We start from the raw sequence: 12,884 nt of genomic DNA on the forward strand, positions 1-12,884 counted from the left end.
AGGGAGACATACTTTTCCGAGGCGTTCCAGCTTAGTCCTCAGGGGTAGCGGCGCATCTGTGGCCGACCTCAGGTAGGAATATCTAATCCTATCTGGGGTTGATCACAGATGTCCATGGGCGGCAGTAGCCACTTACCATCAGGTGGACTGCATGCTCGTCTGCTACTCCTATATTATAAAAAAAAAAAAAAAAAAAAAAAAAAAAAACATTCACATAATTCTTTATCATCAGGCAGCATGTGGCGTCTCCTAGCCACCTGTCTGCTGCTGGTGCTGCCAGCCGCCAGCAAGGACCTGGCGGAAGCGGTCAGGGAGATTGACCAGCTGCCTCAGGCTCAGGAACCCGACCTTGTTAACTATGATGACTATAATCCCTTTGGGGAGGATGAGAATGGTAAGAATCACTGTTAACGTCACCCTTATAACCAAATAGCTGATTGATTTAAGTTAAATATTTGTTTGATATAACTTACCATAACAATTTGCATGCCATGACATGACTGATTGTGAGATTCCTAGCAACTATTGTGAATATTTTATTGTAGCCACTATTACCGCAAATATATTTTATTTCATTTCGTAAGTTTTATTATAAAAATCTCAAAGCGATCGGTGACATAAAAAACAAAGTAGCAGACAGTATTCTTAATAGTTAATAGCCAGCGATCTCCATCAAATGTATCCCGATTGGATTTTTCATAGGTTACCATTTATAAATGTTTAACTTTGTGTTTTGTTTGAAACTTTCTAGCTGTTATAGCGGAGAGAGACTTCCGAGGATCAACTATAAGTAAGTTTCTATTTTATAAGTACTTGGTTTTTAAATTCTGAATAGTAATAGGTACTGTCTATTGACATGGAAGTGCAACATGAGTTGACAAATTTGAAGATTATTGTTTATGGCTGAACTATCATTTATTAAGCTTAGCTGATTTATTAAGGGCGTTGTCAACGAGGGAGGTATAAAAAGACATAGCCTCTCCCAAAAAATAATAGAATAAGGAATAAAGATACAAATCTTATACATTCGATATCTACAGTGTGGCGCCGCCAACGAGGGCACCTGCCCTCTTCGAGTCATCATGGGTTGTGATGACCGGAAAACATACATAATATATTTTAGTGATATCTGTAATACTTTTCTTAGTAGAATAGAGTGCAAGTGATTAACAAAAGTATTTTTTTAAAAAATCTTCCCCTTCAGATCCCCCTGTTTATCGAAGACCTGCTCAGCAAGTCAGCCGAGGTATTTAAATACGTTACCTCTTTAACTCCTAACATGTATTAAGTTAAAATATTTAACATTTTAACACACCATTCTAATTGACTATATTACCTGAGCGCTATGACATGGGGCCTTTAAAAAAGATGTGAAAAGAGCTCTTCTTCAAAGCTGACGAAACAATTATCGTTATCGGTACATGTAAATTAAATTATATTAAGTTTGTAAGCGTCACATAATTTTATAAGTCATTCATAAATATGTTTATTTGTAATAGCACCACCTACAATAAAATGCGTCGATATTGGACGTTCCTGGTCTGACGGAGACACGTGGAAACGGGACAACTGTACCCTATGTCAGTGTTCCAATGGCCGCGTCAACTGCTCCGTGCTGCCTATGTGTCTTTTCAGTAAGTACAGTGGTTCTAAATTCAGTCTCTCAATCAAATTCAATTATTGCTTGCTTTAACATTGAAGTAAAAATATAGTAACAATGCCATAAAACATGCCATACCCACTTTTGTACATAGTTAACGAAAGCTTTTCGAAAATGGTAATGTTTTTCCGAAAGAGTAAAAGCCGCATAAAAATTTAGTTGTATGTAATTATATTTAAGCACTTTATTTTTCTTTTTTATAGATCCAAGCACCGGTCGCCCATACTCTGTAGGAGTGCAACTGTCGACTCCAGTTAGGGGTGTCCAAGGACCCCCAGGGGACGATGGCCCATCCGGCCCACCCGGGATTCCGGGAGTCAACGGCGTGCCCGGGGCACCGGGCATACCTGGCCCTGTTGGACCCATGCCTGATGTAAGAAAAATAATTTATCTTAAGATTTTATTCAAGTCTATCTGTGCCTAATATCGTTTAATAAGCATGACTACCTAAACAAAAATATTATGCTATAATGCCAAAAAAACGCTAATATGTTATTTGAAGAATTCAAGATATATTTTTATAATTACATAATCTTCATAGATTAGGTATTACATTGAATGAATGTTATATTGATAAAAACTAAATAATGTGTTTCTTAATTTTTGAATAAAAAGAAAATATACCTATGTAATTCGGCTAGTGTAGCGAAAAAGTCTCTGACTTGAAGTTTTACTTTAAATTGAATTTATTTTAACAATGACAATTTGTTTAGGTAAATGCATATCTGGCTCAAATAGCTGCGACATCTGCTGGTGACAAAGGTCCAGCGTTTGACCCGTACCATTACATGCAAGCGTCCGTCGGGGCGCCAGGGATACGAGGAATTCCAGGTACTATATTACTTAAGTTCTTAACTGAAGAAAAGTTTTTTTAAGTACCCAACTAGCTATAAATCCGCTAAACTTTCTTTAGATATTTATTGTAATTAAACTGATTTTGCCTTGTGATTAAGAAACTCGGCCTCTCGATCGAGGGTTCCGAGGTTAAAATACCAGGCACGCACCTCTTATTTTTCGAAATTATGTGCGTCGTGAGGAAACCTGCATACCTGAGAGATTTATAAAAAAAAATCAGGGTTATGTAAAGTCTACCAATATGCACTTGGCCGGCGCGGTCGACTATGGCCTAATCCTTCTGGTTCTGAGAGGAGACCCGTTCCCAGCAGTGCGACTATAATGAGTTGATGATGAAACTGATTTTAGGACCCCAAGGCCCACCCGGACCACAAGGATTCCAAGGACCGCGGGGAGAGCCCGGTGAACCCGGCATGCCTGGTCCTCTTGGACCACCAGGGGAACGAGGACCACAAGGATTACCAGGAAAAGATGTAATGTTCAATTTGTGACATGAAATCAATGAAAAATGTGGAGCACAGACGATGCAAAAATGAGTAGAGAATTACAATATAAACAATTAGAAAGATGAGGTCCAAATAGTTCACATCATTTGTTAGCACTCTGAACTATAATTATTTGATGAATGATTGATAGCATCAGTCATAATCTGTAAGCTTCTCACAGTATTCTGTTAAAATATTTTTACGTTTTTTTTCCGTTTTAAAAACAGGGGTAAAATTTTATTTATTCTTGGATAATTGCATTTCTTTTGTACTATCAGGTTGGTTGCATGCTAACTTATAATATTAGACAAAAGCATAAAATGCATTAATTTAATTTTTAAATTAGGGTGCTCCAGGAGAAGATGGCGAACCGGGGCCAGCAGGTGCCGTTGGTCAACCAGGACCTCGAGGAACGCCTGGAATTCCGGGAATTCAAGGGTTGAAGGGCCATCGAGGATTTGATGGGAAGGACGGCGCTAAAGGCGAACAAGGCTTACCGGGTGAAAAGGGACCTACTGGCTTACCTGGACCAATGGGACCTACAGGACCTATTGTAAGTTAATTATGCTACTTGAATGACAAAAAGAAAGATATCGTATATTCGGTATACATATGTATACCATCACAATAAGATCATGTATTTAATATTCAGAAAACTGAAGTTATTATAACTAATTTTATGTATTTTTTCAAAGGTCTAAGTATTACTTAATTGATATCATTTGAATGATAAAACTTAATACTTTTTTCAGGGACCTCTTGGACCTAGAGGCGAAAGAGGGCGGGAAGGTCCTCCAGGGCCACAAGGAATACGAGGAGTGGATGGAGCTCCTGGACCACCAGGATTGATGGTATGTTTGTAAAATCGCCTTAAAGTACCAAGAAACAAGATAACTTGAATTTAGTAAAGCTTTTTTTAAAAGGACATTATTATGACGTACATAGTTTTGAAATACATACATACTCGTACTACGGACTAAAATTTTTTTTGATTGCATTTTTGCAGGGAAACGTTGGCAAGACAGGTGCACCTGGTTTTCCTGGATCTCCAGGAATCAAAGGCGAACAAGGAGGACAGGGGCCTAAAGGCAGTCAGGGAATGCAAGGACCGAGGGGCGAGGCTGGCCGACCGGGCCAACCAGGAGATGTAGGAGCACCTGGGTTAGCAGGACGGGATGGTATTCCCGGGGATAAGGGAGTCGCTGGTCAACCGGGTGCTGCTGGTCCTCAGGGTTTTCCAGGTCCTAGAGGCACGCCTGGTGTTGCTGGAGAGTCTGGATTACCGGGAATTAAAGGAATGCCTGTAAGTATTCATTTCTTTTCTTAAAAAATGTTATCGGAGTATCTGTTTTTACCTTAACTGGTTGCCTAAATGTATCAGTATATAAATTCATCAATATTTTCTATGATGACTATTACAATGTTTTAGGGACAACCAGGTGAAAGAGGACTTAAAGGCGATGCGGGAATCAGAGGTGAAACAGGGGCCCCAGGCCCACGAGGTCTACCGGGGACTGTTGGTCCGGAGGGTAAACGTGGTAAACGAGGATTGAGGGGCCCGGCTGGTAACGTGGGTCCTCAAGGTGAAAGAGGATTGCAAGGAATCAGGGGCATGCCTGGTGCTGATGGACCTATGGGTATAAAAGGACAACCTGGTGAAAGAGGAAGTGTTGGATTACCTGGTCCTAAAGGAAGTTATGGAGACCCTGGTAGACCTGGTCCTCAAGGATTGCCTGGACAAAGAGGTATTGTGGGAAGACCAGGTATTAGTGGCAAATCTGGGCCGCCCGGCGAGAGAGGTATACCTGGGGCAGATGGTAGGCCTGGCGAGCAGGGACCTCAAGGCTTACAAGGAACACCTGGACTTATGGGTAGTCCAGGCGAAAGAGGATTACAGGTACATTTTATATATTTATTTCACTTGACTTCAAATAGAATAAGTAGAGTAAGTCCTACCTTAATGTTTGCCGATGTATCACAATACTCGAGAATTAAGTTTTAAGCCGTAATATATGTACTACTACGAACAGATGACTGACGTTTTAAGTATAAAATTTATTAGAAAAATTATAGCCTATATTGTCACTCCCACAATTTAGACAAGTCCAACGACACCTCATGAATCCACCCGTCAAGCTGTTTGGGTTGCAGAGCGTGTCAAAGAATGAGAAATCATTTGAAAAACATTTCCCTTCTGCAGTAGGATATAAAATTTTGCATATTTATATTGTAAATCTTTTAAGGGCGAGCCAGGCAAAGATGGCGAAGTTGGGCAGCCTGGTCCATCTGGACCCAAAGGGGATGCTGGTAGGGATGGAAGTCCTGGAATTCAAGGAGTACAAGGCTCCGTTGGACCTGCTGGCGAAAGAGGACCTCAAGGGCCACCTGGACCGACTGGTTTTCCAGTAAGTGCAGTTTTGTAACAATCACAAATACATAATTGTGCAAAGTATTAACAGGAAGGAAAAACAGTATCAATAGGAAACTATGACCGTGAAAGTTTACAAAAAGCAAAAGCCTTGTACTTTTATGGCTTTGAACACAAATTACTGCTTTTTTTTTTAAATATAATACTTGTTTATAGGGTATGCCAGGAGCAGCAGGTCTTCCTGGCTCGCAGGGTAAAGAAGGTGAACCAGGCCTTACTGGTCCAGCTGGCCCGCCAGGACCATCGGGACCTCGAGGCGAAAGAGGATTCACTGGTGAACGTGGGCTACCAGGGTTGACAGGAACACCTGGAGAGAAAGGCGAAGCTGGCACTCAAGGAGCTGACGGCCCTCCGGTGAGCATTTTCCAGCTAACAACCCAATAAATAAAGAAAGAAAGGAACATTTTACTTATTCGGATAACTGAAACATAAATGAAATAACAGAAGGGGAAATACATAAAACATAAAACAAAAGAAAAAATAGGCCTTGATATTATAAAAAAGTTAAGACTATGTAGATTTAAAATACGTACATTTTTCATGATGTTTCCTTCGTCCATGCTTATAGTAATTTGGCTACGCTTCAGGTAATAAATTCTAGTAAATTCCCGTTAAGGAGATTTGTGAACCACTATTTGTAATAAAATTCAGGGTCCAGAAGGTCCTAGAGGCGTTAAGGGTCACCCTGGTCCTCTTGGTGCTATGGGTTTACCTGGGCCGCGTGGCATTTCCGGGTTGCCGGGAGAAAAAGGCGAAAGGGGTGCATCAGGGCCTCAGGGCAATGACGGACCACCAGGTGAGACCAAAGTATACTTTTATAGGTGAAATTTGTTTGTCCATATTTTTTTTATTGTCAGATAGATTTTAAAGGAAATATTCTAAAATAATTTAATACAAAAGTAATAAAAAAATATTATTATAAAAGATCCGTTTTATGACCTGATTAGATAATAAATCATATAACAAGGATTCCGTACCGTGCAAAATATGATGTAGAGAAGTAACTAATAGTACATTACAATACGAGGACGAAAAATTTTTTTCTGACAAGTGTGAGTTTGCAGGCCGAGCCGCAGGCGAGGACTGCAATCACACGAGTCAGAAAAACATTTTTCGTCCGCGTGTTGTATAAAATTTTATATTACGGGGTCGGAAATGGGGGTTTTGCGCACGCGAAGCGTGCGTAAAACGTCAATTTACGCACGCCGTGATATAAAGTAAATTTTTATAATTTGATAAACTGTTTATTCCAGGTCGGCAAGGCGAACAAGGTCCACAGGGTCCTGTAGGACCAACAGGTCCCCCAGGAGAGCCAGCGGAGAGGGGAGAACCTGGTATACCCGGAGTACCTGGAGAGGCGGGTGCTCCAGGATCTACTGGAGAACGTGGTCAGCCGGGCCTGCAAGGTTCCCCTGGCCTTCCGGGGCCACCTGGAGTTGCTGGCATGCCTGGGCTGAAGGGAGATAGAGGATATATTGGAGCCAAAGGACAGCAGGGATCACCTGGAAGCCCAGGTAATTTATAAATTATTATGATACATAATAATTTTTCTATGTAAAAATGGGACGCATCTGGTTATCTTGGTAGGCTATAGATTATTATTGCAAAGTGATCCATGTCCAGCAATGATTAAGTGATCATAGGTAAGTATAGTGGCGTAACGAAAACAATTTCATCTATAGTAGTAATCATAACGATATGACAAATGAAAAGTACGTCTGGTGTAATGTTAAAGGCAAGCCTGGTGAGATGGGACTACGCGGCTTGCCTGGCGCTATAGGCGCCAAGGGTGCTCGAGGAGAACATGGGGCTAAGGGCGATATCGGACACGCTGGCTTACCTGGACGGCCAGGGGAGATGGGACCACAGGTAAGTTATTTTCATAAAAGAGGTATAGTGTGGAAATGGTATTGTAATAAAGATATAAAAAATCTGAATAAATTACCACTAATCGAATACTCGTATACATACATATATATACTCACAATACTTACCAGTATATCGTTTGTATCTATAACTGTAAAAAATAATAAAAAATAGATGAAGTCATTCTCAACTATATATTCTCAACTATATTATTGAGGAAATAACATAAAGAAAAATTGCTTTTCTCAAGTTAAATGTCTATTGCTATCCCGGTAAATAAAAGGCAATTTGAAACTTTCATATTTTAACTGTTTTAGGGACCTCAAGGAAGCCCGGGAGTAGCGGGAACACCAGGCATCCATGGTGCTAAAGGTGCAACTGGCGATACGGGCAGACCTGGCCCGGCCGGCCCTCAGGGTCTTAGTGGGGCACCTGGGCCGGAAGGACCTAAAGGCGAGAGGGGCAGTGAGGGTGAAGTTGGACCCCAAGGGTCCGTTGGTCCAACAGGACCCGCTGGAGAAAGGGGGCCAAGTGGAATGCCGGGCTTAGTAGGACCATCTGGACCACAAGGACCTCGGGGACCACAGGTAATTAAATGAAGTCTTATATCATAATTATAAATGTTTAAAATAAATAGTTTTGATATTTTAGAAAAAAAAAATGAGTAGAACTATATAAATTACCAATAGCAAATGTTTTTATTCTGGTTACAACAATATTTTAGGGATAAGTAAGTTTACATTAAAACCTTAGTGAGTTTAATATAGAGATTCATATTATGTATATTTTAAGGGTGAGAGCGGAACTCCCGGTAAGCCTGGTGCTGATGGGGCCCCTGGACCTATAGGAAGTCCAGGACTGCAAGGACCTCCAGGACCGATGGGAGAGCCAGGGCCTGAGGGTCGTCCGGGAAAACTTGGACAACCCGGGATACCTGGACGGCAAGGCGACAAGGGACCTATTGGCCAGCCAGGAGTTTCAGGGCCCTCTGGTCCACCTGGATTACAAGTAGGTTTAAGATATACATATTTATTTTACTTTTAATGAAAGGGGATGAGTTGAAAAAATGTATCGTAAAATGTGGAATTAACTTCCTCCTGAGGTATTCCCTAAGCGCTATGATATGGGGCTCTTCAAGAGGGGTGCAAGAAGAGCTCTCCTTTAAAGCCGGCGATGCATTGGCGACTCCTCTGGTATAGCAAATGGCCATAGGCGACGTTGACTGCTTTCCACCAAGTAGCCCGTCTGCCTTATCATTAGGTATAATTATGAAAAAAAAGGGAAAAAGAGACCACCTAATCTAGTTGTGGGAGACAGACGTTAAATATTGTCCGTCCTATTTATTTTTTATGTATGTTAATTATACCTATTATTATAGCAGCCATCAAATCATTTTGTCTCATCTATCTTTAAAAAATAAAATGTTAACCTAATTTTAATATAATTTAATTGTAACAGGGTCAGCCAGGCTCAGCGGGTCCACCTGGACCTGCTGGAGAAAGAGGACCTAGAGGAGAGTCTGGACCTCCCGGAGTGGATGGACCTCAAGGGCCATCAGGGAAGCAAGGGCCTCCCGGATTGGACGGTGCGAAGGGAGAACGTGGTGAAGCAGGAGCTGATGGGGCTAAAGGTCACGCTGGGTTGCCAGGGTTACCTGGTATGGTCGGTGCGCCTGGCCGATTAGGAGAGAGAGGACTGCCTGGACCCATGGGACCGCCAGGCAAAGATGGGGATGCTGGACCGAGAGGTAAAATGGGAACATTTTTTACTTCTATTGTTGCTATTTATTAAGAAAATTGGATACCTTTATTTTCTATTAATCATTTAAATATACAAAAAATCGACAAAAAAATTAACGAAATTCAACGATTCTTAAGTTTCGCTAAAAGACCTTTTATATAGGATTGATTATTTTTATGGGTTATTCCTTCATTTTCTGGGTTAAATCTTATTCTATACTTTCCATCAGGTTCACCTGGCCGTGACGGAAGTCCTGGTCCGCAAGGTCCAATAGGGCCGCCCGGTGGTCGGGGCCCACCAGGGGACGCTGGCAGACACGGCACTCCAGGCCCCGCTGGACCTCCTGGCCCTCCAGGACCACCGGGAGAAGGTCTCGCATATGACGCTGCTGCTATCGCTGCTATGTTACAACAAGGTAAAACAAGAAATATATTTATCTACCTACTTATTAAGTTAAAAATTGATGAATGTGATTCTACTGCCTATTCTCTCATATTCTACTGCCTAGGTATATTTGCCCTTGTCAATGATTAATTATTACATTAACATTAACATTAAACGCAATTTGACAGATTCCGGAATTCCAAAGATAAAATAAAAAGAAAGCTAGACACTGTATAAATAATATTTAATTTAATTTTAGGTTCAGTGAAAGGCCCCGATCCTATGGGCGATGACCCTAGCATAATGCCTCCTAGATTCTTCAAGGAAGACATGTCAGCCGCCGAGAGGAAGGAAATCGTGATGAAGGCGTACGAACGACTCAAAGTGTCTCTGGACAAATTCCTCAAACCAGATGGCTCTAAGGAAGCTCCAGCCAAAACCTGTGGGGATATTCAGTATCACCATCCAGATTTTACAAGCGGTATGTTGTTACTTGATGGAAATACTCGTACACTCAGAGAACCTAAAGATTTTAATTTATTCAATAAATCTAATCTTTAATAGATATTAAAATATATATACAGAGAGTATTTATGAGATCAACGCAAAATTCAATCTTCTTCGTGTCCAAGATCAGTTGCCTCCACAACGTTTTAAGGAACAATACGAGTGCAATACTTACTTATACACATTACTTTTAGTTATGCCCTTTTATGAACATTTGTCAGATGAAGGTCTCTTTTCGTCATGAAATGGTTTACCTGGTAGCATTTTTTATACAATCGTTAAAATACAATTTTTGTGGTTACCTAATATTCCTCAATTCATAAATCTTCGGATGTCCATAGCAGGATATAGATTTACCCAATTAGTTTTAATAGAATTATTGCTTCTAAGTGTATCGGTTCATTGTTGTCCTCTAACATGTTGCTGACATTTCCAGGCCAGTACTGGATAGATCCGAACGGTGGTGACATGAACGACGCCATCCTGGTCCACTGCGACATGACGACTGGGGCAAGCTGCGTGTTTCCCAAGCCAATGGAATCACAGGAAATTTCGTACAACGGCAAAGATAGCGAAGCTTGGTTGAGTGAAATGGATAACGGTTTTTCGGTGAGTTCAGATCCTTTACATTAAATGATTGGAATATTATTGGACTAGCCAAGAGTACTACTCGTAGTTTATTTGGTGTGGCTGGAACATTCTGCGATTTAGGTTTTTTTATGACTATCAAAATATTTTCTATCATATTACAGGAACAGTATTCTTATTAACTGACTTTGAAAAGGAGGAGGTTTTGTTTTAAAGGGTTTATTAGCCAAATAAGTTACACGTATATGAGATTTTCAAACGTAGTCTTCAAAGACAGCTATGTGGCGCTTTCACATATTACTCTATTTCATTTTGGAGTTGATTGATCTGATGGTAACGGTGTCTGTTGTAAATTAGATGAACGATATACTTAATCGTTAGCTATTTCTATTCAAAAACCTTACTTACCAGTTACTGCCAATTTCCTTCCAGATCTCGTACAAAGCGGACCACACCCAGCTCACATACCTTCAACTCCTCTCCGTCAAAGCGGTGCAGAACATAACCCTGCACTGCCGCAACACGGTCGGCTACTACGACCCCGCCTCCCGTAACTACCGACACGGGTTGAAACTGTTGGCATACAACGACGCTGAGATCTTACCGAAGGCTAACAACAGACTGAGATACAAGGCTTTGTTGGATGAGTGTCAGGTGAGTTATCAATATAACCGTAGTAAGTCATACAGTATTTACCTTATTTATATAAACTCTTTATTTTTCCAAATTCTCAAAATTTTCAGTATCCCTGTTAACCTGTTAACCATGAATAAATTATTGTTAAACCTTTGCATCTCATACTATAAATTGGTAAAGGTGTGAAGCAACAAAATAATTTATTTAAGTACTTACATCTCATTTTTGGAAAATAATACAATTTAAGTATTCAAATTCTGGCATGAAATATATTGGTCAGTTCAACATAATATATCGTATATCTTCTTTTAATATGATAAATATGTATGTTTTACAGTACAAGAAACAGGAATGGGCCAAGACAATAATTCAGTACGAGACTGACAAATCTGGAAGATTGCCTCTGCTGGATGTATCTGTGAGGGACATCGGAAGACCCAACCAGATGTTCAAAATTGAAGTGGGATTGGCATGCTTTCGCTAAAGCTTAAAATCCAATCAAATCACACACAACTTAAAAAACTACGAAACGTTTGACCGATATCGATCGATGCATATTTTGTGTTGGGTTTTATTTTGCTTCTTCACTTATCTTCAATTGATCGAAATCCATTTAATCGTACGAACGATCGATCGAATTTTCTGTTATGTGGATCATTAATTTTTTTGTGCTAAAATTGTCATACTTTGTAAACTCATGTTTGCAATATCACCAAATGCAATATGGATTTATAATGGAAAGACCTTTTCTGTTCTCATTCGTATTAAAGGAGCCAAGGGCGCACACCCAGGATATCAAATTCATTATTTAGTTTTGATCTTTGAGGTTTGTTTTTACATTGTCAACTATCTTTTTATATTGAAAGAATACAACAATTGCATATCCTTGTATTAGTTTATACTTCAAACTTTAACAATTCCAGTGATTGTAAAAGTATTAATTTACTGCCCAAAAGTTAATTTGTGATATACTTAAGTGCAATATAAAAAATATTATGTTAGTACTTTGAACAAGTTACCTATTTACTTAAGATTATATAAACCTGTAGTACTTATAAAACATATATCCTACTTAGTTTATAAGAAATTTTATATTTTTTTTACATTTATTTTCTATTTTTAAAGCAGCCAGCTAGCCTGCTAGCCAATAAAGAATTTAGTTCTAAAATGTCTAAGTAATTAGATTTAGTGTTCGATGCCAAAAAATAGATTTAGTGCAGTATTAATTAACATACAAGGTTAATATATGACAAACAGCTTTAGTTAAATAAAATTTATTTTACTTAAACGTATAATACTTAACTATACTTTATTACTAACATAAGTACTTAAACTTGTAGTTATATACGTAGGCTAAGTCGTCACAACGTTAATTTATTGTATTTACCAAAGGTCCTCTTAAGGCTGTGTTTTGTACATAATTGTAAATATGTAGATGCCATACGTAATATTAGGATCCTTAAAATCTTAAGGAGTAGGTCTCACTTATAAAATAAGTACTTATCTGTAGTAGTTACTTAAATATCAGTAAACTTCTTAAATGTTAAAATATTTACAATTTTATTTCCATTTGTAATCTCAATAAATATATTTTGTGTATTTTGTGTTTTATTTGTCCTTACATTTGCTTCAAACGCATTGAACTCAAATGTTATAATAATTCTTAATATATTTGAATGTCATTGTACGCTCGATACTACTTAAAATACCTGTGCACCTGATGTTAAGTGGTCAC

General features: G+C 39.4%; 1 protein-coding gene across 2 annotated transcripts; it reads left to right on the forward strand.

The window, feature by feature from the left end:
• The first annotated feature begins 756 nt into the window (after window positions 1-756).
• LOC140757942 (uncharacterized) lies at window positions 757-12,748 on the forward strand. Of its 2 annotated transcripts, none has more exons than XM_073093859.1 (22): window positions 757-790; window positions 1,500-1,634; window positions 1,864-2,033; window positions 2,374-2,491; window positions 2,864-2,988; window positions 3,347-3,553; window positions 3,753-3,851; window positions 4,007-4,303; window positions 4,430-4,897; window positions 5,244-5,405; window positions 5,585-5,782; window positions 6,080-6,224; window positions 6,682-6,942; window positions 7,164-7,297; window positions 7,612-7,881; window positions 8,087-8,302; window positions 8,753-9,041; window positions 9,264-9,449; window positions 9,678-9,899; window positions 10,362-10,534; window positions 10,946-11,167; window positions 11,487-12,748. In XM_073093859.1, exons 2-22 carry the CDS (start codon window positions 1,622-1,624, stop codon window positions 11,631-11,633), a joined length of 4,122 nt encoding a protein of 1,373 aa, XP_072949960.1. In that variant the 5' UTR covers window positions 757-790; window positions 1,500-1,621; the 3' UTR covers window positions 11,634-12,748. The 2 variants fall into 2 exon arrangements, with proteins under 2 accessions (XP_072949960.1, XP_072949961.1); XM_073093860.1 differs by lacking the exon at window positions 757-790 and adding an exon at window positions 1,211-1,246.
• Window positions 12,749-12,884: the final 136 nt, after the last annotated feature.

The sequence above is a fragment of the Epargyreus clarus genome, unplaced genomic scaffold (assembly GCF_041222505.1).
Source record: "Epargyreus clarus isolate Ecla_fem2 unplaced genomic scaffold, WU_Ecla_fem_2.2 ptg000005l, whole genome shotgun sequence".
Classification (NCBI taxonomy): domain Eukaryota; kingdom Metazoa; phylum Arthropoda; class Insecta; order Lepidoptera; family Hesperiidae; genus Epargyreus; species Epargyreus clarus.